General features: G+C 44.3%; 1 protein-coding gene across 1 annotated transcript; it reads right to left on the bottom strand.

Moving 5' to 3' along the window:
- Positions 1 to 10025: 10025 nt before the first annotated feature.
- SNTN (sentan, cilia apical structure protein) lies at positions 10026 to 21448 on the bottom strand. The gene is made up of 3 exons (XM_024746318.1): positions 21339 to 21448; positions 18853 to 18887; positions 10026 to 10309 (listed from the first exon to the last, which is right to left on the bottom strand). The coding sequence occupies exons 1-3, from the start codon at positions 21446 to 21448 to the stop codon at positions 10026 to 10028; spliced, it is 429 nt and encodes a 142-aa protein (XP_024602086.1).
- Between the last annotated feature and the right edge of the window lie 1291 nt (positions 21449 to 22739).

Genomic DNA, 22739 nt, shown 5'->3' with positions numbered 1-22739 from the left:
ATAAGAATTTTAAAAAGAAAAAGAAAAACTGTTCTCAGTATGGGGGTCAGGGGAGGGGTTCTCTCAGTTTGGATTCCAACCGCCCCCGCCCCCCCACAAAGCAGACCGTGAGACAGGAAATTAGGTGCAGGAAGTTTATAGGAAGGGGAGCCTAGGAAGCAAAAGTAAGGAAACTGGGAAAGTGAATTAAGGAAAGGAGGAAAAATAATAAAAGTATATTAACGGGTAATTTACCACTGGAGGCAACTGGGTCTCAGTCTCCCTAGGGACCTTCTGAGAAGCTGTGAAGGACTTGACTCATAATCAAAGGGTGGGGAGGCTTTGAGGATTTAGTCATTGATTTTCCTCCTCATTGGCTGAGAGTTGCCTCTGTGGGTTTTAACTCTCCACATGCCCATATGTCCCCTGCCGGCTATAGAGCAAGCTCCCAGGGCTCCAGAGAAGAAAGACGTGTGTACCTGCGGTAGGAAGTTGTCAGCGAGCTGGAGATAGTCTCCTGAGGTGACAGGGGGACTCAGATGTGCTGAGAAGATACGTGCTGGGCATCAGCGTCATCTTCTACATAGTGACATTCAAAATCTATGACTCGTATGACATCAGCCCAGAGCAATGGGCATAGATGCTGATCGTGAATGTGTGCTGTGTACTTGCCAATGAGTACAATCAACCCATCCTCGTAAGGATACAGACACGAGTAAGAGTCTTAGTTCTCAGGCTGAGATGCTCCAGGCACAACTGACATGATTTCTCAGGTCATCTTTCTCAGGAAGAGTGATGACCTCCTATTCCTGAGGTTTTGCATCAGCCCCCAAGCAGCTCAAGACAGTTGAAATGAAGATCAGAACTGACATCATAAGCAAGTTGGCTTTGCGTGTGGCCTCAGGGTGCTGACAAAAGCCTCCCATTCCTCTGAGCCCGATCACCTGCCTCGAGCTTAATTTCAAAGGGGTCTCCTGGTCAAGAAACCACAGTTCATTCCCACATGGTCACCCAGAGATTAGAAGTAATTTCCATTCTTCACCTCTCTTCCCTTTCTGATTTCAGGGAGCGGGTGGGTGGAGGGAATCCAGCGTGGACAGCTCATGAGTCATAAGCCCCGGTGCTCTGCCATTTAATGTCTTCACTATTCCACACATGCCTTGCAGGGGGAATCGAAGCTCCTTCCTTGAAGACCAAAGTGTCAGAGAAATCGAAGTTCTCCTTTTTCCACTTTTAATTTCATCATCGATTTTCATGAAGCCCTTCAGAGGCTCCCAATACCTCCAGCTTTCTTTCCTTCAAAGAGAGAGATTTAGAGAAAGCAGCCATTTCCCAGCTTTCACAGGCCACTAGCGATGTGGCTGCCTTGCGACCAGATCAACCCGGTCCTGATCCTGAGGCCTCCATCTCTCTCCCTGGTGAAGGGTCCAAAGCTTTCCCAGGATTAACCTGTCCCACTGTGGGCTGCAAATCTGCTTGAGGTCAAAGCGTACTCTTAAGGTAAAAAAGGACAAGAAACTATAATGAGAAGCAGATGAGGCCCGTAAAATTTCTTGGAATATAAAGACAAATCATTGCATTTTGAAAAGGCTTCATCTTATAAATAAAAATGTGCCTTTGGACCTGGCTGAGGTCCCATAACAGATAAGACACAGAAGGAGCTGGAAGTGCACTTGAGGCTCTGCCCCCAGATAATCACAGCTGGAGAGTGGTTCTGGGCTCTGAGCTCCACTGTCCTGATGGATTGTCCATTCTGTGTGGACTTTACTGGCCCCTAGACAATGGGGATGTTTCACTCTCTGTGTCTTTGATCTTGACAATACACTTTGCACGGCTGATTTGCTGGTTCTGAGCTAAGCTAAAGCGAAAGCAATCTTAAACTGAGTATAAATCTTCATTCTTACCGATTTTTAAAGCTAGCACAGCCTTTGTCATCAGACCCAGTGTGCTCATCTACCATTAAAGCACACCATGTTTTCTTTTTTTTCAGCAAGACATTAAGCTGTGTCCAAGCAAATAACTTCATGTTCCCGTTTTCCACCTCTTCTGTTTGAGAAGGACTCATTCATTAATTTTTTTGGTTTCATACTCATCAAGCACTCCCTATACTCTAGGTGCTGTTCTAGGTGTTGAGGATACTGTACAAGCCTGGCAGGGCACTTACTTTTAAAGATGTTACAAGCCAGTAAATGGCCACATGAATTGTGTGACTTATGTGGCACTTTCAAAACTTATATAAAGCATAGTTACATGTTTTTAATCTACAAAGCATTGAGAAATCATCAGCTTTTTTTTTTTTTTTTTAATCTATGTCTTTTTTCTCTGGGACATCTCTTGCTTACGGACGTTTAGCCCTCTGTGTATTGGGCTTATACCACAGACTGCCAAAGTCAAAGATGGGAAAGAGAAGTAGAAGAGACAGCTTTTTTTTTTTTTTTTTTTTTGGTACGTGGGCCTCTCACTGTTGTGGCCTCTCCCGTTGCGGAGCACAGGCTCCGGACGCGTAGGCTCAGCGGCCATGGCTCACGGGCCCAGCCACTCCGCGGCATGTGGGATCCTCCCGGACCGGGGCACGAACCCGCGTTCCCTGCATCGGCAGGCGGACTCTCAACCACTGCGCCACCAGGGAAGCCCCAGAGACAGCTTTTTAAGTGATTAAAATTTGTCCATATGGTCACTGGCACTTGCTATAATTTTCTTAAAAAAAAAAAAAGTCCTGGTTAATACAAAAGATTATTTCAGAATGGGAAGGGATTTGGGGAACATCCGGTCACACGGCACCCTTTCACTAAGTGAGGAAGAATCTGAGACCTGGAAGCAGGGGATCAGGCGCAAAGCCGGGAAGAAAAGTCCAGGTTCTGCCCTCCACGTCAGCATCTGCAACGCCCCGCCTGGCAGGTGCATGTCGGGAATCCCTTCCTCTCCCAAGGGCCCTTCTGCCCTTCCTTCCCTTCTTCCATGGCCTCCCTCCTGCCACTTATACTTTCTTCAAGCAAAACCATGGGCTACAGACCACACAGATTTTAAAATTCCATGGCCTTTCCCCAAAGGAAGAATTGCCTTCCTAAATGACATAGAAAGGCAAGGAAAACCAAGTTATACTGTTACTGCTTTTTCCCTTAATGCTTCTTGATTCCCTTTGGGTTCTGGACGCGTGAGATGCTGCTGCTTGCTCTTCCTCTTTCTCTCTTCCTCCTCCTTGTTTTGGAGAACAGCTAATTATAATCAGGTATAAGCTGTAAATCATGGGGATGCTCTCCTTTGGGGAGTTTTATATCCACACGTGTCCTCACAGAAAGGAGCCAGACTGTGGCACGAGATAGACGTGGGTTGGAACCCGGGTTTTATCTTCCACTTATTGCTCTGTGACCCTGGTAAGTCACTCGACCTCTCTAAATTGCATTCTCTTTGGTGGAATAGAGATCATAATACCAATCTCTTAAGGTTGTTTAGGGAATTAAGCAGAGGACCATCTGGCAATACCTGAGTGTAGTAGATGCTCTATTAGGGGCAGCCATGAGCAAGAATAATGATAATGACCATTTGTCCAGAATTAGACAAATCAGAGTGGATATGAGACATGTACACAGGCCCACTTTGCATTCCTGAAGTATTTATATGCTTCCTTAAGTCTCACAGTGACTTGTCTAAGAAAATAGGTCCCACTCTGATCCCACATTTATATTTGAAAAAATATGAGGCTCGCTCAGAAAAGGTGGAGGGCTTTTTCAGGGCCACAGGGCTGGTGGTGGTGGAGCTGGGACCAGAGTCCAGCCCTCTGGACTGGTCCGCTTCTCCAGGCCAGCGATTCCTCCAGAAGCATAGACCCCGCAGCCATACCATCTGAACATTCGTGCGAAGTGGGAGAAATCAAGACCACCAAGAGCCTCTAGTTAGCTACGGTTCATGTTTTGTCACCAAATGAATATGAAAAACTTCAGCGTCCACTGTCCTTACGTTCAGAATTGTGGATGAAGTATTGAATACGTGGGACAAGAACATAGGCCTCTAGTGTGCAGTAGTGGAGACCAGGCAGAGACCCTGCTTTACGCCAGAATTTGGTCATTTCAAAACTGTACCCCACAAAAGATCAAAGAGAAATCTGAATCCATGTGTCCTAGATTGAAATTAGAGGAAAGAGACTGGCACAATAAGTCTTTCAAGGCCAATTTGCTGGGTTACTTTCGCCCCTTGTCCGTGGACTGTGTCAGCTTTCGCCACATTCAGGGAACTGGCCTTCCTTCTCTTCGCTCAGAATTCCGCTGAGAACTCTCGTTAGCTTTACCAGTGCCGAAGGTCAGCTGACGTGCAGGACTCCTGTTGGTTTCCTTCCAGCACTTTCCCCCTTTCTCACAAAGGACTATTTAAAGCACAATTCCTGATCTCATACTTGGACCCATTTTTAGAGGCTAAAATAAAGAAAATTAGGGGTTCCAGGACTGGGTATGTTTCTGTCATGCTCACCAAATTGCAAGGGTGCTCACAGCTCTTGTATAGGAAGATCTTAACTACACTTAATCACAGGAAATCTTCCCAGGGAGGCTCAGGTTTGCTCCTTTTATACAGTGATACAAGAAAGATTTTACCTGGAGTAACAAAGGAGATTATTCCATCAATTCCTATGTTTGCTGAGCCCATGCCTAAGGAGCAAATAACACTGCCCTTCTTATCCAAGTTATGGATTTTGTATTAGAGATTCTTATAATTTTCTGTCAGTCATTTCCTCCCTGGCTCCTCCCTTCCTTCTTTGAGAACCTGTCCATATACTTTGCAGAGTCAGTTCCCACAGGCCCTACTGAGGGGGCACATGACTTGCATCCCTGAACACAGACAGCTAGATCTGGAATGATCCCTACTTGAATCCAGCCAATCAGGTTCTTATTCTGGGGGATTGGAACTGGGCTTCTGAGATGCTAGTGAGTGTTGGTTGAGTGTTTAGAGAGAGAAGTGAAGCCAGTAATGGGGACAATGTGTTTGGCTTTTGGGCCTAGAATCAGAAAAAAACAACACAGAAAACCAAAAACCAAAAACCACCAAAAAAACAACTAGTCAAGAGGTACAGATAAAGAGAGAGGTAGAGATGGCAATGAGGGAGGGACCACATGCAGACAGAAGCAGAGCCAAGAAACCAATTCATTAAGAGACACTAAGAGCAAAATCTTGGTTTTGCTTTCTATTGCTGTTTCCAATGTTTCGTGGACATTAGTTGCATTCTCTGCCCTTTCATTTTGTTATATGCTGCTGTACTTTGTTGATAAATACAACCCGTGCCTTTTTCCTTCGTGTGTGTGTGTATGTGTGTATGTGATTCCAGCGCGCTTTGTTCTTTGCAACCAAGGGATACCAGGAGAGATTTGCATCCATAATCACCTGTGATGACCAGTAATATTTTCAAGATGGAACCTTTGTTTGAAGAGTGGAGCTCATGGTCCTGGGACCAGAACCAAGAGGTGAGGCTCCTGTGATCTAGGGTCTTAGCACAGCGCTCATCAATTTATCTGTCACTGATGCTCCAAGAGTTTTTGCTCTGTTTTCATTCTTTGCATCAGCTAAAATAGATTCTATAATTGATTTCCCCCTCAGAGGAGTGTGATTTCCCATCTGGGATGGAGAATCTTAAATCCTTTGGGAGCCCCAAGGGTTGGAATGGCTCCGAGATTCCTCCTCACACCATTGGCCAGGGTCTCTTTTTTCCTTTTCTGAAAGGTGTGAATCTGACCTTTCGATTGGTCACCAAGGTTGCCATATTCAGCTACTTGTGACTAAAATACAAAGGGCTTGGAGGGAGCACAGCCCACAGATTCTATTTGAGGAATGCCAAATGGTTCTCCAGGACCCAGCTGGTACCACGCTCTCTCTCACACAGTGCCTGAAATGTGCACAGTTATTTTTGTTAAATTATATTATTGCTCATGAAGAAGTCTAATATTAAAACAAAATCAACAATGCCCACAGAGAGGGCAGAGAACCCTCCAACCTGCCAGCTGTGTGACTTTGGGAAAATCAAAACCTCTGTGCTTTGGTTTCCTCATCTGTGAGATGATAATACTAATACCTACCTCAGAGGGTCATGATGGGAGTTAATATTTGTAAAGCCCCTAAAACAGTACCTGGCACATGGGTTGAGTCTTGTTGAACACACATTCCTCCTATTAAGATGGTGACAGAGTAAAGTCTGGGGCTTTCCCTGACATGGTACATAAACTCTTGGACTTAGAATGCCTAAAGTTTGGAAAGTAGGGAGGACTAAGGAGTCGGGTCTTGGTGGATTTGGAACACTGCAAGATGAGATAACGCTTCTCCAGACCAGGGTCAGAGGTCTCCCTTTGGAAAGGGATCCTTAACGTGTTGGGCTGGGAAGAAAAGAGGAGATGAGGGAGGGAACTCAGGAAGCTACAATAATATTATAATGAGTAAAAGTCTTTGAGCAAGTCTATCTCAAAGATTCAGGCATTGATGGGTGTGTGTGTATAATTTAAACTCAGGAACATAGGTATAGCCATAGGGGCTGTGTGTCCTTAAGACATGCCCACCTTTAGATCATATTCTCAAGGAGTTGTTGGTTAAATCATGGCCAGAAACTACAAAAATACTGGGATTTGGGGGTTTTAAGTCATATTTACTTACGTAGAATTCACACACAGTAAAATTCACCCTTTTTAGTGCGCAGTTCTAAGAGTTTGACAAATGTGCGCAGTCATGTAACCATCACCGCAATCAAGCTATAGAATATTCCCATCCCCCCTAAAAGTTCCTTTGTGCCTAATTGTGGACAACTCCATTTCCCACCTGCAGCCGTGGCAAGCACCGCTCTTCCCGCGCCCCCCCTATAGTTTTGCCTTTTGCAGAATGTCAGTAGAGCTTATCTGACTTTGATACCAGGTCTGGTGATAACAGCTCTTTTAGCATCCTGTAGCCCTTATCACAATTATAATTATACTGTATATGCAATTGATTGATGAATTGTTCATAGCCTATCTCTACTGCTGGACTTCTGCAGGCATGTCTGAAGGCAGAGATTAGCTGGTTAATTACTGTATCCTCAGCAATACCATCAAGTAGAGGTTCAACACATTGTTTAATGAGTGAATGAATGAGGGACTCAATGATTATAAGGAAAGTGCTCTAAGACACTACTGATGTAGCAAAAGCAATGCAATATTCAGTGGTATCAAATCTATCATATTGTAAAGCACCAGAGACTATATTATTTAAACATTTTTGAAGAGTACGCATAGACTTTTTAGTTACACTGGGTCTGAATATTAGCAATCAGAACCATCCTAGGCAACCCCAGGTGCATGATCAGTACCTTCAATTAATTAAAAATAAAATGAAAAAAATTTCAATAATTTAATACTGTCTTTTGCCATTAATTTGTCTAACTATATATTTAAAGCTATTTATTGCATAATTTTTTTTTTTTTTTTTTGCGGTACTAGGGCCTCTCACTGCTGTGGCCTCTCCCGTTGCAGAGCACAGGCTCCAGACGCGCAGGCTCAGCGGCCATGGCTCACGGGCCCAGCCCCTCCGCGGCATGCGGGATCCTCCCGGACCAGAGCACGAACCCATGTGCTTTGCATCGGCAGGCGGACTCTCAACCACTGCGCCACCAGGGAAGCCCTGTTTGTAGATTTTTTGATGATGGCCATTCTGACTGGTGTGAGGTGATACCTCATTGTAGTTTGTTTGTTTGTTTTCAGTACGCGGGCCTCTCGCTGTCGTGGCCTGCGCCACCAGGGAAGCCCCCTCACTGTGGTTTTGATTTGCATTTCTCTGATGATTAATGATGTTGAGCATCCTTTCATGTGTTTGTTGGCCATCTGTATATCTTCTTTGGAGAAATGTCTATTTAGGTCTTCTGCCCATTTTTGGATTGGGTTGTTTGTTTTTTTGATATTGAGCTGCATGAGCTGCTTATCAATTTTGGAGATTAATCCTTTGTCAGTTGCTACATTTGCAAATATTTTCTCCCATTCTGAGGGTTGTCTTTTGGTCTTGATTATGGTTTCCTTTGCTGTGCAAAAGCTTTGAAGTTTCATTAGGTCCCATTTGTTTATTTTTGTTTTTATTTCCATTTCTCTAGGAGGTGGGTCAAAAAAGATCTTGCTGCACACACTCCTTTTTAACTTTATTATGGAATAATTGACAAATGTAATTGTATATATTTAAAGTGTACAGTATGATGGTTTAATACACATGCGTTGTGGAATGATTACCAAGATCAAGATAATTAACACATCCATCACCTTACAGAGTTAACTTGTGTGTGTATGTGTGTGTGCGTGTGTGTGGGGAGAATGCTCAAGATCTACCTCAGTGACCTTCAAGCATGCAGTACCGTATTACTAACTATAGTCACCGTGCTGTGCGTTAGAGCCTCAGAACTTATTCTTCTTAAAATTGGAAATTTGCACCCTCTGACCTATACCACGCCACTTTCCCCTTCCCCTAGCTCCTGGCAACCACCAATCTATTCACTGTTTCTATGAAACAGGCTATAAAAAAAAATCACTTGTGGAATTTAAAAAAAAAGCCGATTTCACACACACTCTTTTAAAACAATCATAGATTCACGGGAAGTTGTACCCTTGACCCAGCTTCCCCCAGTGGGTGGCACCTTATATCACTGTGGTATGCTAAAACCGTATATGTTTATATCTTAAAGGAACTATAATACTTCTCTTTTAAACGTCTCAGAATACACATAGAACCTGAGAGACTGTTTACTTTTAAGTTTTTTCTTGCTCAATCTACCATTAAATGTTGGTGGCTTAGGTTCTGTGTGAGGTCCTCCTTTTTTCTTATGCATTTTCCCTAGGCTACTATTTTCCAAAGTTTGAACATGTACTGCTGGTAGAATGTAACACAGTTTTAGGTGATGCAAGAATAAATATTAAATAAGAATGAACAGTCATCTATATATTTTTTTACTACCTTCCACTTTTACCCACTGAATTTACATTTAAAATGGTGATCAAGGCTCCTTATAAAATAATTTCCTTTAAGTAGAGCATTCTCTTAACAAGTTCTAAGTACATTATAATACAGGCTATAGGCAGATACGGGAAAAACAATTATTGAAGATGGTATTCAGGTGGCTGAGGTTTGAGAAAGATGCCTCTAGGTGATTTAGGTCACTTCCTTCTGTTCGGTAACCATTTTCACATTGCCCACTCTCACTGTTATAGATCTCTATTCTGACCTTCCCGCTCACATATCCTGTTGCTGTCCGAGTTTCTCCACTTGACAGTTTCAAGGACATCTTAAACTTGACACATGCTAACAGAACTCATCACCTGCCCCCACCTCTCTCCCCACCTCAAATCTGCTTATTCTCCAGCCTTCCTCTTCTCTGGAAACGGGACCACCACCCACTTCCTCCCACGGTCAGAACTGAGGTATCATTATTTGTCCCCCTTGCTCTTCAGCCTTCATGGTTATCAGATCCCGCTCATTCCACCTTCCAGATGCCTCCCATATTTGCCGCCTTAGTCCAAACCAATATCTTTTGTTTGGATGCCTTCCCCACGGTTCCTCTTTTCTTCGTTCCACTCCCCATCCCAACCACAGTCTCATCTCCTACTGCAGCTGGTGTAATTTCTTCGACCCGGATTTAGAAACTTCCCTGGCTTCCTCCTGCCCTCACGCTATGCCTCTGTAAGAAGTGGCTTCTCTTCACCTCCCCAGCCTCCTCTTCCACTGCTTCCTACTTCCCTTCCTCTTCTCACCAATACTTGCCCTCATAGGTCTCTGACATGCTTTATGCCAAATCCTCTGCTGGGAATGCCATCATTCTCATCCCGCATGCACCCCGCCCCCGGTCCCTGCTCACTCCTGATCTCCTTCTTCAGATCTTAGCTATATCTTAATCTCCCAGGAGCTCTTTTTTGACCACCAAGCCCAAGATGGTCCCTCTGTTTTATTCTGTCACTGCATGTTCTACCCTTTCACGGTCCTCTGACTATTTCTAATTACTTTTTCAGCACATCTCTCTACTCTGCTGGATTGGTAGCTTGTTCACTGCATCAACCCCAGGGCACAGCTCATTTCCTGGCGTAGGGCAGGTGTCCAATAAACATTTGTGGAATGAAGCAACATAATGGTGCCTTCGAGCTGGAGTTGTTGACTCTTTGGGCCAGCCGTGATGGCGTGGCCCCCTGTTTCTTGGTACCTATTAGTTCTCTTACCTCTGTGAAATTCCTAAATTGGGTTTGCAGTAGATTTTTGGCAGTAGCGTTCCCAAGTTTGCCATCAGGGTCAGAAAAGTTTCTGAAAATCATAGCGGCAGTGGCGATGGCTTTTTCCAGATCTGAACCATTGCGTAGAGCTGTGAAAGAAGAAATGTACAACTGTGTAGCCTAGGTTAGAAATGACCCTTCCCCAGACATGAGGCTCTACCTTCCAGGGGAACTTAGGGAACAGGGATGGAAGGTTTGTGTCAATGTGATCCTGGCCTTGGGCTCTTTGCCACCTATCTGGGAGTGGGACATGGGGGAGTCTGATCCTTGACCTTTAAACCATGGAGAACAAAAGTCCCTCAGTAGCAATTAGAATTAGTAGAATTAGGATGAGATTTATCACCCTCTTCCCCTGTGACCTTGGGAAAACACCTGACCTCTCTAAGCCTTGGTCTTTCGACGTGTAATTTCATTCAGTTATTCAACAAATCTTTATAGAGCATCTACCGTGTGCTTGGCTCAGTCCCTTGCATTAAGGATACCTCATTGAATAAGACAAAGTCCTGCTCTTGTGGAGTTTATATTCTGTGCCAGATAGAGCATCACCACATGCCAGTGTGATAAAGGAGAATGATATCCAGGACAAGTCCTTTGATATCATGATAGACAAGGGATCTCTTTGAATCATGGCCTCAATCACAATGATCTAGCTGGTTTCTCTGATTTAAATTCCTTGAAAGGATGGTACTAGCTCAGTCCCTTCCAGTGGGTAGCACATAGTGAACTCTGAGAACTGCACAAAGGACAGTGAAGAAAAATCTTATCCTCTCTGTTCTCTCAGTCCCCAATACATCCCCTATTATAGAACTTTTCCTGCTTTACACTTATTGCATGTTTAATCATCTTTCTCTCTAACTAGAATACAAGCTCCATGAGGCCAGAGATCATAGCTTTTTTTATCACTATATTCCCAGTGACCAGCACAAATGCCTGCTATGTAGTAGGTGCCAGTAAATGCTGTTGAATGAATGAATAGGAAGAAGAGAAAACAAAATCCAACAGCTTTCTGCCCAGGTAACGTGCAACAATCATGGATTCAAAGAAAGATGATCAGTCAGATATTTGTGACTTTTGTATCGAGCACTTACGGTGTTTCTGGTACTTTCTGAGCTGTTCAGCACATAGAAGTGACAGAACCAGATGTGGCCTCTGCCCTCATCTATTACAATCTAGTGGGGTAATAAATAATAATCAAGAGGATATGTGTGTATACATATATTTGTTTTATACATATTTGACAATTATTTATTTCTCCATATACACATATATTATACATATTTGCAACTTGTATGAGGCAAAGAAGGTATAGAAACAGAAGAAATAGAAAATTACAGAGTAGGTCTCAGAGGAAAAGTACTGAGATAGGTTGTCTTGGAGGCATCTACTATATAAGTAGATTAATATTTAAGCTAAGACCAATACGGTGGGAAGGACCTGCCGTCTAAAGGGTGGGGTGGGTCAGCCTGGGATTAGGGTTGTTTTGAGTGTTCCAGGCTCAGGGAACAGCATATGTGAAGGCTCAGATCAGGAGCCTGGCACATTGGAGGAGCTGAAAGGAGACAGTTGTGGCTGGAGTCTAGAGGCTGAAAGTGTGTTTCATTAGAAAGGTTGGCAGGGGCTAGACCATCCAGGGCTCCTAGGTTCTGGAAAGGAATCAGGATTTTCCATCAGATGTACAGAGAGGGCATTAAAAGATTTTAAGCATTTAGTGTTTTTTTTTTTTTAAAAATTAAAGTTCAATACACAACATGGTTAATCAACTATACCCCAATATAAAATAAAAATTAAAAAAAAAGTTAGATGGAATGACAAGAGTTAAGAGGAATGGATGAAGGGAAAACAACTGTGGACCTTCTCAGTTTTTACTGTATCTCTGAACAGGACTCCAACTAAACAGTAAATGGTGTGTATAAACACCTGCCACAGCATTCTAATCAATGTGTTGGCCTCTCTCTCTCTTGCATGAGGAAATGTGTGTCCTCTCCATCCCCCTGTGTCATTTCACCCACAATTAGGCCGAAGCTTGAGGCATTCGGACTTCCTGGTCCCGCAAATGGATAACTCTTTTTTGCCCCTCACTCAAGAGTACCCACTTATTTGCTCCAAGCTAGAGCAAGTCAAGGACATGTGTGTAAGCAGAAATCTGGTTGGGATAGGAAGTTGGAGCTGCCATTTATTGCGCATCTATTGTGTGCCAGATACTTTAATAAATTGTATATTTACTTCTCATAACCACCATAGGGATTATTATACCATTTAAATTTTTATTGCGTTTTTAACCTTTTTATTTTGATATGATTATAAATTTACAGGAAATTGCCAATAAATACGCAAAAACAATCTCCCGCACCTGTTCCCCCAAGAAACATCTTGCATAATTACAGTACAACATCCAAAGCAAGAAACTGACATTGATACAATCCACAGTTTCTTCAGATTTTACCAGTTACATTTTCCCTCATCCTGTGTGTGTGTGTGTGTGTGTGTGTGTGTGTGTGTGTGTGTGTGTGTGTATGTAGTTCTAGGCAATGTTACCAAATGTGTACCTTTGGGTAACTATCACCACAATCAGTATACAGAACTGTACCTCCAACACAAGATTCTCTCATAGTAACCCTTTATAGTTACAGCCAATCTTTCTACCTGCCCCCTCCCCCATCCCTAACCCCTGGCAATCACTAATCTGTTCTCCATCTTCATATGTTATGAAACAACAAATGTTCTGTGAATGGAACCATACAGAAGTTCTCTGAGAACTGCTTTTTAAACTCAGCCTCATTCCCTTGAGTTTTTTTTTTTCCTGTTTTTATTTTTTTATTGGGGTATAGTTGCTTTCCAATGTTGTGATTCCCTTGCGTTTTTTTAAAAAATAAATTTATTTATTTGATTTTTGACTGCGTTGGGTCTCCATTGCTGCGAGCAGGTTTTCTCTAGTTGCAGCAAGCAGAGCTACTCTTTGTTGCAGTGGGCAGGCTTCTCATTGTTGTGGCTTCTCTTGCTGTGGAGCACGGGCTCTAGGCGCACAGGCTTCAGTAGTTTGGCCACACAGGCTCAGTAGTTGTGGCACACAGGCTTTGTTGCTCCACGGCACGTGGGATCTTCCTGGACCAGGGCTCGAACCCATGTCCCCTGCACTGGCAGGCGGATTCTTAACTATTTTGCCACCAGGAAAGCCCCTCCCTTGCATTTTATCCAAGTTGTTGCATGTAGTGATGGTATTTTCCTTTTCATTGAGTAGTATTCCATGATATGTATGTACCACATTCACCACCAAAGGACATTTGAGATGCTTACAGTTTTGACTATTTTAGTCCCCTTCCCACATAAAGTTTAGAATAAGTTTGTCTGTTTTTTTTTAAAACAACTTGAATGTTGTTATATTTCATTAAACTTAGAGAGCAACTTGGGGAGAACTGATATCTACTATGTTGACTCTTTCAACCCATGAACACTGTATGTCTCTCCATGATTATACTATTGTATAGATGAAAGGATAGGATCTTGCTGAGGACACATTAATAAGTGGCAGAGCTTGAATATGAATCCATGTTGAAAACATAAGCCTTAAGAAGATAGGAATGTTTTGCCTGTCTTCTCTTCTGTGGAAACTTCAGCACTTAGAACAGTGCCTAGGATCTAGGAGGTGCTTCACAAATCTGTCGAATCAATGTCTGCAGAATCTGTGCCCTTAGCTTCCTACTCCTTGATTTCCTCTTTGGTTTCTGATCCTCAGTCCCATCCTGACCTGTGGCTTCTGTCTGCTAGTCCAGTGGCTGGCTCTCCATCTAGACTACTATCCCAGACTCAGAAAGTTCCCTGCTTCTTTGCATTCAATTTTTAGCTCTTTTCCCTCCTATCCTTATCCACCTCTTCCCTTCACTTCTGCCACATCCTGAAACCCACATTTAAAATTGGGATTTTTTGGCTTCCCTGGTGGCACAGTGGTTGGAAGTCCGCCTGCCAGTGCAGGGGACACGAGTTCGAGCCCTGGTCCAGGAAAATCCCACATGCTGTGGAGCAACTGAGCCCATGAGCCACAGCTACTGAGCCTGCAAGCCACAACTACTGAAGCCCGCATGCCTAGAGCCCGTGCTCCGCAACAGGAGAGGCCACTGCAGTGAGAAGCCCGTACACCGCAACGAAGAGTAGCCCCCGCTCACCACAACTAGAGAAAGCCTGCGCGCAGCAACGAAGACCCAACACAGCCAAAAATAAATAAATTAAATAAATAAATTAAAGAAGTAAAATTGGGATTTTTTTCCTCAATTACCCAAGATTTTCCTGCTCATCAAAAACAAGCAGATGGCATATTTCTTTTAGCTCATGTCTCCCTTCCCTGGGATGTGGGGTTGAGGTGGTGAGGAGCTGTATGGCGGTAACTTGGCATTTAAGTGGCTAAAGAATAAACTCTGTTTATAAATAGTCTTGTTTTTAAGAAGCAAAGTGCTTAGAAGAAACACCTTAATTCCTTCGGAGGTAAATGTCCGTTCTGTAACTTTTACCAGTTGATTTATTTATTCATAACCCAGAATAACTAGACAGGGCTTTAGTATGGGTTGTTTTGCTGGGTCTGAGACTTCTCATGGGGGACAGTAACCTCTTCCTCCCCTGGCTGTGCCCTTCTGGAAAGGAATGGGTGAGCTTCCTAGCTGTGAGTGAGCTTGCAAGTAATGATAGACACCTTTCTTTTTCTTTTTTTTTTTTGCGGTACGCGGGCCTCTCACTGTCGTGGCCTCTCCTGTTGCGGAGCACAGGCTCCGGACGCGCAGGCTCAGCGGCCACGGCTCACGGGCCCAGCCGCTCCGCGGCATGTGGGATCTTCCCAGACTGGGGCACGAACCCGTGTCCCCTGCATCGGCAGGCGGACTCTCAACCACTGCGCCACCAAGGGAGCCCTAGACACCTTTCTTGCTTACTATGTGCCAGATGCCTTTCAAACATAAGCTTATTTAATGCTTCATAAACCCAGAAGGGTAGGTACTATTTGTGTCTCTATTTTACGTATTGGAAACTGACACATGGAGAGATTAAGAATCTTAAGGTCACATTGCTCCCGGGTGGCAGAGGAAAGATTCGAAAGTCTGTCTGCCTTCAAAGGCCACAGAAAGATCTGCCACTTTGGAATAACTCCTTCTAAGGGCATCTCCATGGAGTTTGCAGAACCAGACGTTTCCCAGTCCTCTGATGAAGTTCAGGTCTGACTGCGCTCTAAATGGGGACTCCATCTGGACTAGCCCACTTCTCTTCCTTCTCCTCCATTCATTTTAACACAGCATGCACTTCCCCTGACTATAAAATAACATATGCTCGTGGTAAAAACCTAACTAGAAAAAAATTTTAAATAAAAGATAAAAACGAACTCCGCTTATCCTACCAATACTGATGAGACTTTGTGAGGCATTTTTTGGTTTCCTCTTTTTATGGTTGGGTTCTTCCCTTAATAAACTCAGTGTGTTGCCTCCTAATTCCTGCCCTGTCTGCCTCACAGAGTTGTGGGCGAATATGTGAAAGCATATTGTAAAGAGCGAAGTGCCATTAAAAATGCAAAGGATTGATGTTTCTTTTTGGGTGTCTTTTATTGCCTCTCTTGCCTTTGGAATGGGGGTGGGGGGTGTTAATCCAGGCACTTCATGTCTACATTTCCTGCTAGCTCCTACCTCACTTTTTATGCTTTAATAATACTAAACTGTCTGCAGTTCCTTACACACTCTGTCCTCCCATCAAGTACTTATTGCCGGGCCTTGTCCTAGTTCTGGGGACAGAGCAATATTAAGTGAGCAATATTAAGAGAACAACTCCTTGGTTCCTGGAGCTTGCATTGTGATGGGCGATTATGGAGCCCACGCTCTGTATGGCAGCCACTTCTTTATGGGGTGTATATGATTTGACTCATTTAATTCTTACATCAGTCCTCCGAGGTGGGTTCCAGTATCATCTCCACTTTATAGATGAGGAAACTGAAGCACAGAGAGGTTAAGTAGCTTGCTTAAGGTCACACAGTCAGTCTGGTTCCTCACCGTGATGCATGCTACCTCTAGATCTTGTTTTTCAGGCAGTGTATCCTGCAGGATTCTTTCCCAAACCCTGGGATAGGGCTACCTGCCCCTCCTTTGTGCTTTTCTACTTCCCTAAACATAAGCTTGTTATAACCTTCAGACTGAAACACTGTTTATCTGTCTCAATTACCTTCTAGATCAGTGCTGTCCAAAAGAAATGTAATACGAGCCTGAATTATAATGAAATTTTTTCTAAGTAGCCACATTAAAAAAGTAAAATAATGCAGATAAAATTATTTTAGAAATATATTATTTAACCCAATTTATCAAAATATCATTTCAGCATGTCATCAACATGAACAAATTACTCAGATATGTTACACTTTTTCCTACTCTCTTAAATCTGTCATATATTTTACACTTACAGCACAACTGGATTCAGACTAACCACACTTTAAGTATTCCATATCCACAGGTGGCTAGTGGCTACCATACTGAACAGTGCAGCTCTAGACTGTGTGTTCCCTGAGGGCAGTCACCGCATCTTATTTATCACTGCATTCATTCCCAGGCCCTGGCGTGTTGTATGCCTTAGCATAGACATGTGCTGAACTGAGCTGACTTGAACTTGAGAACAATCCCTGCCTCCTTCTCCTCACTTGCCCTGGAAAGTGGAACCTAAAATGTGACACATTTCATCTAGTGAGTTCCTAACACTTTAGTGTAGTAGAAACACAAACCTCAGTACAGCAAAGTGTCAGAATCACCTCATTTTAGAACTTTTCTTAATATTATTTTTTCAAACAAAGAAATGAAGACCTACAGGAGAAATGTGGTTTTTCCCAGTATGTATCAGTCGTACATGGCAGAACTAAAAATTAGATCTCTTCTGTTTTCTTGCTAGATCGATAGTTTCCCCAATACTCTAGCACTTTTCAAGCTTTTCCACTATAAAACTACTTTGGATGCTACAGGCAAATATGTACTCAACACCCATTTCTATCCACCTCCCCCGAGAGATCAAGGGCATAAGCCCAAACAGCCAGAAGTGAAAATCACTGCAGAGCACAGGCTCCGGACGCTCAGGCCCAGCGGCCATGGCTCTCGGGCCCAGCCGCTCCACGGCACGTGGGATCTTCCCGGACCAGGGCACGAACCCGTGTCCCCTTCATCGGCAGGCGGACTCTCAACCACTGCGCCACCAGGGAAGCCCGGTACTGACTTCTATTCCATGATCTAGCCCTGCTTGATTTCAGTGAATAACACTTAAAATTACCATTGAATACAATACATTCTGGCAAGATGAGCCATATTTATCCCGTGTTTCCTTAAGGCATGGGAATAAATGTGGCCCAGTTGTCTACTGTAAGGAGTCTGGTGCCATGAATGATGTGTGTGTGTGTCTGTGTGTGTGTCTGTGTCTGTGTATTGGTGGGCAATGTGGATGATAGAGTTACACTCCCCCCTCAGCCTCTCAGAGGAGGCTGTTATATGAGAAATGTCATGGATATTTATCATGTCATGGACATGATATTTTGTCATTGACATTATCAAAAGTGCCTGAAATTGTGAAACAGAAATCATAGGTCTCTTGTGTTGTGATAGTGTAACAATAATATTCTCACCAAGATGAAGATTTATTTCAATAGAAATGTAAAGCATCTCCTCTGGAGACACAGACCAGCCAGCTAGGAGGAAAAATAACTGCAATATAATAGAATCCAGCTGTGCTTGTTACTCTATAAAGAAGCCACATGTTTTGGAATAAGATAATGATCCCAGTATATGAGTATATTTTTTCTTATATTGTTATTTCCATGACAGCATTGTTGGCTCTAAAAATATTTTACCTATAAAATGGAATGCTGACGGCAAATGTTTACACCTTGGGAGTTTGCCACACTATGTCTTGATCAATCAACAGAGGCAGTTAGGGACTGATTGTATCCTGAATACCACTGAAGGTTTATGAGTCAGATGCTAACTTGGACACACTGAGGATCCTGCCCATGGAGGGCCAACTGGCTATGGTGGGATGAACACTGAATTAGGAGTCAGGGATCCATGCTCCTATTATAGCTGGGCCTTTAAATTTGGGTGAGCTAATTCCTATCACTGGACCTCAATTCCCAAATGTTTTTAAAAGAACATCAGGGACTTCCCTGATGGCGCAGTGGTTAAGAATCCGCCTGCCAATGCAAGGGACATGGGTTCGAGCCCTGGTCTGGGAAGATCCCACATGCCGTGGAGCAACAAAGCCTGTGTGCCACAAGTAGTGAGCCTGCTCTCTACAGCTCGCAAGCCACAACTACTGAAGCCCGCATGCCTAGAGTCCGTGCTCCACAACAAAGAGAAGCCACCGCAATGAGAAGCCTGCGCACCACAAGGAAGAGTAGCCCCCGCTCGCCACAACTAGAGAAAGCCCGCGCGCAGCAACAAAGACCCAATGCAGCCCCAAATAAATAAATTTATAAAAAAATAAAAACAAGAATAAAAAGAACATCATAAATGCCTGATGATTTATCTGCAAGTTCTCTTACATCGTTGGCATTCTTTGGTGTCCTATTATTTTTAACTCTTGGCATGCTCTCATGGTAGAGAAGAAACACATACATCTCTGTCACACCAGGCCTTACCTTTTATTAAAGCCAGTTGTTTGGATATTGAAATGCTGCCAACAAAATGATAGAAACGTAATGATTCTGGGAGTTTGGGTACTGATATCAGCATCTAAAGTAGAGCAATATAATGATTTAAAAATTAATTTATTTTCAGTAAATCTGCCCTGAGCATTCTGGTGGAGCTGCCATCTGTCTTTCAAAATCCTTTCTCCCCTTGTCACATGGTAAAGAAGTACAATACTTGGCAATGGCTGGCCCACATATCCTAGCCTTTTGTATAGCCTTTTGTGACCGTATGACCAAATGCCCTCCAATGGAAAAGGAGCAGAAGAGAAGTGGTTGCCTTCTATGCAGCCTCTTCCCGTGCCCTTTCCTGTTTCCAGCCAATTAACACAGAAATTATCAGGAGTACTTTGCAAGCCACATCTTGAAGCCACAAGCCACATCAGCCTGTGTCCCTACATGGTGGCATGGAGTAGGACTGCCACCCACCTGGAACCCTGACTCTGAACTGTCACATGAAAAAGAAAAAAATAACTTCTTGTTCTGTAAAAGACTGAGGATTTGAAGTGTTATTTGTTCCAGCAGCTTAGCCTACCTAAGAATCTACATACTGTGCTAGGGCGTGGGGACGCATCAGTGAATGACTGAGATGTTCCCACACTCTTGGGGCTTAGAGTCTAGCGCAGAAGGCAGATGTTCAACCCGTGCTTCAATACAGAGCAATGGCAGAGCGCATACAGAGGGCAGGGAAGGACTAACCCAGTCTACAGGTCAGGGTAATGGTATTTTATCTCAACCAAATGAATCATTAGGTGAAGAAGGAGGAAAAGTGTTCCAAGCAGAGGGAACAGTGCATGCTGAGCCCCGGAAGCGGGAGAAAGCATGGCAAGATTGAAGAACCAGAGGAAGAACAGCATGACTGGAACATGGAGAGGGAAGGAGATAGTGGTGGAAGAGGAGGCTGCAGTCAAGGGTCAGGACCAGAGCACTTGGAGTGAGCCTTAGGATGGACCCAGGTTGTTAGCCTAAGGGTAGTGGGAAGGAAAGGGGTGGCATGATCAGATTCGCATTTGGGGAAGTTATTCCACCTGATATATGGGAAGGAGAGTGGAAAGGGACCAGATGGGAGGCAGGGAGATGGACCTTGCTGCTCCCTTATAAAAAGCAGACAAGGGCTTCCCTGGTGGCGCAGTAGTTGAGAGTCCACCTGCCGATGCAGGGGACACGGGTTCGTGTCCCAGTCCGGGAAGATCCCACATGCCGCGGAGCAACTAAGCCTGTGCGCCATGGCCGCTGAGCCTGCGCATCCGGAGCCTGTGCTCCCAACGGGAGAGGCCACAGCAGTGAGAGGCCGGTGTACAGCAAAAAAAAAAAAAAAAAGCAAACAACATTTGCTCGATATTTCAACCCCCAGTGGCTGGAATGGTTTGGAGAAAGCCAGTAAGAACAGTAGAACTTGGTCATATCTTTGACAGCTCTTTAAAGGGAACTTTTGGGTTCAAGATCTGGTTTGGCACTAACTAGTTAAGAGATCGTGACCTTTGGGGACCTCATTTTTCTTACTTGTTAAGTTAGGAAGCTGGACTCTATTATATCTTGGACTTTTTACGGCCTTCTCCATGAGCTACTCCTAATTTTCAAAAAACTCTGCACCCAGCCTTCCCTGGTGGCGCAGTGGTCGAGAGTCTGCCTGCCGATGCAGGAGACGCAGGTTCGTGCCCCCGTCCGGGAGGATCCCACATGCCACGGAGCGGCTGGGCCCGTGGGCCGTGGCCGCTGGGCCTGCGTGTCCGGAGCCTGTGCTCCGCGGCGGGAGGGGCCACAGCGGTGAGAGGCCCGCGTACCTCAAAAAAAGGAAACAAACAAACAAAAACACTCTGTACCCTTATCTCCTTCATAGGACAAAGGATGTGCACTTTATCCTACGTACACTTTACACGACGTACACTTGCAACATGGCTCGTGTTATTTTCTTTTGCCACGATCTCCTCCATCAGAGCGTGAAGCCCTTGACAGCAAGAGTTCTGCAGATTCTCCATAACTCCTACCCCTGGCCCAGCAGAATACCTGGCACCTGTCAAGTGTTCAAAAACTTTTTTGAACTAAAGCAGGTCCCCTAAAGGGAATTATGTAAGGAAGAATATTTTTCATTTATTAGGCATAAATTCACACATTTGCATGATCCGAAACCACTTCCCTCTCTCGTGGATAATTTGAAAGAATATGTCATACCCTTAAAAGCATTACCAATTTTGATTTACAAATGTTTTTCAAGAGGCAATCAAAGACATTTGTGTTAATTGTATCACTTTTTCAGTTTGCAATCAAAGCTGCAAATTTGTTCTCTTTAATTTTCCAACTCAGTTGAAAGCGGGATTGAGGTGGGTAACAGGCACCAAACTGGCACCATTTTGGCTACCAAGTTGTAGCCATGAACTCTGGAAATAGACCTGCAAGCTTAAATGAAACTCGATAAAGGAGAGCCAAGTGCCACTGACCTTCTGGGCATTGTCCTAGGTGCTAAAGCAGATGTTGCGGCTGCAGAAGGATTGGGCTCCCCTTCCAAGTGGAGTGCTTGGTCCTGGGTACTGTGCATACAGCCACACATACTCTGCTCTCCTGTTGTGTGCTGGCCCTTCCTAAGCGACAGTTACTTGCCGGCTGTTACTACTGTCATTCGTTCCATGGCAACTATACAGTGGCCCTTGTAGAAGAGCCTTTCCCTAGTGTTATTTGCAGGCAGACATTAAACCAGTCATGCCATAGTCAACAAATATTTGAGTGTCTGCTGTGGGCCAAACACCGTACAAGGTACTGGGAACACAACAGTGAGAAAACTCAGCCATGGACTTTGATCCCAGAGAGCTTAGTGGTCAAGACTGATATTAATCACGTAATCGCAAAAGAAGTCACCCCTGTGACAATACCGTGTAAGGGGGATGCTATGAGGTTGGTGTCAGTCAGGGAGGTGAGGGAGACATCCCTGGGGAGGTGATGTTTGATGCCGAGTAGGAAGGAATGAAGTAGGTGAAAGGGCAAGGGATCCACATTGTAGGCAGATGGAACAGCCTGTGGTAAACCCAGTGGCAGGAGGGAGTGTGGTGATTGGGAGGGACTGAAAGAAGGCCAGGGTAGCTGGACCAGAGAGGCTGTGGGGGAGGGAGGCTCCAGGTGAGGATGAAAAGGAGGCACGGTGACTAGACGACGCAGGACCTGGGAGGCCACGGTAGGGAATTTTCACTTTATGTCAAGAGAATGGGAAACCATTTGAGAGTTTTAGGCAAGGAGGCTGATAAACTTAGATTTACAGTCTGGAGACGTCACTCAGTCTTCAGTGTGAATAATGGTTTAGAGAAACGAACAGCGTAAATTCAGCAAGACCAGTAGGAAGGCTATTTCTCTTGTGTTTGCTTAGAGCTTGCTCTGTAAAAGCTGGGGGACGTCAGCTCAGTCAAATGAGTCTGGGTCAGGGAAGACATGACCAGCGATTACTTAGATCGCTGGTGAGTTGATGGGTGAGAGGAGATAGATCTCAAGAGAAGCCAGGAATAGTCATTGTTCTGGCTTCCGCTTGGCTCCAGGGACACTGCTGTCATTACTGCATCACTGGTCACTGCTCCAGCATATGGCCACTCCACTTGCTCATTAATGGCCTGCTTCTCTTTATGGTTTTCTTTTCTGTCCTCCCTCTACCTCCCGACTAATTTCCTTAGCATTTTTCATTTGAATACGGGAGTGAGAGAGAGTTTGATTGATCTCACTAATTACTGTTGCCCGTACCGGTCAGAGTTTTAATGCCAGCCTGCCCCATCGGTTGTCAGTTAACCTATGCAATTAGCTCCTTCGGAGCAGGTGATGACACTAAGCCAGCTTCACTGCCCACGTTAAAACCAACAGCT

Source organism: Neophocaena asiaeorientalis, unplaced genomic scaffold (genome assembly GCF_003031525.2).
Source record: "Neophocaena asiaeorientalis asiaeorientalis breed wild unplaced genomic scaffold, Neophocaena_asiaeorientalis_V1.1 scaffold251, whole genome shotgun sequence".
Taxonomy (NCBI): Eukaryota; Metazoa; Chordata; class Mammalia; order Artiodactyla; family Phocoenidae; genus Neophocaena; species Neophocaena asiaeorientalis.
Note: the sequence above shows the minus strand (reverse complement) of the source record. Positions and strands in the feature narration are given on the sequence as shown.

What these genes read in the sequence shown, in the direction of transcription:
- SNTN (XM_024746318.1), bottom strand. Translation starts at nt 21,448, where the DNA reads ATGTGTGGCTGTATGCACAGTACCCAGGACCAAGCACTCCACTTGGAA. An exon ending in CCTAGGACAATGCCCAGAAG is followed by an intron (nt 18,888 to 21,338) that starts GTCAGTGGCACT and finishes TTTTGTTGGCAG; the next exon opens with CATTTCAATATCCAAACAAC. An exon ending in ACAACTGGCTTTAATAAAAG is followed by an intron (nt 10,310 to 18,852) that starts GTAAGGCCTGGT and finishes CTTCTTTCACAG; the next exon opens with CTCTACGCAATGGTTCAGAT.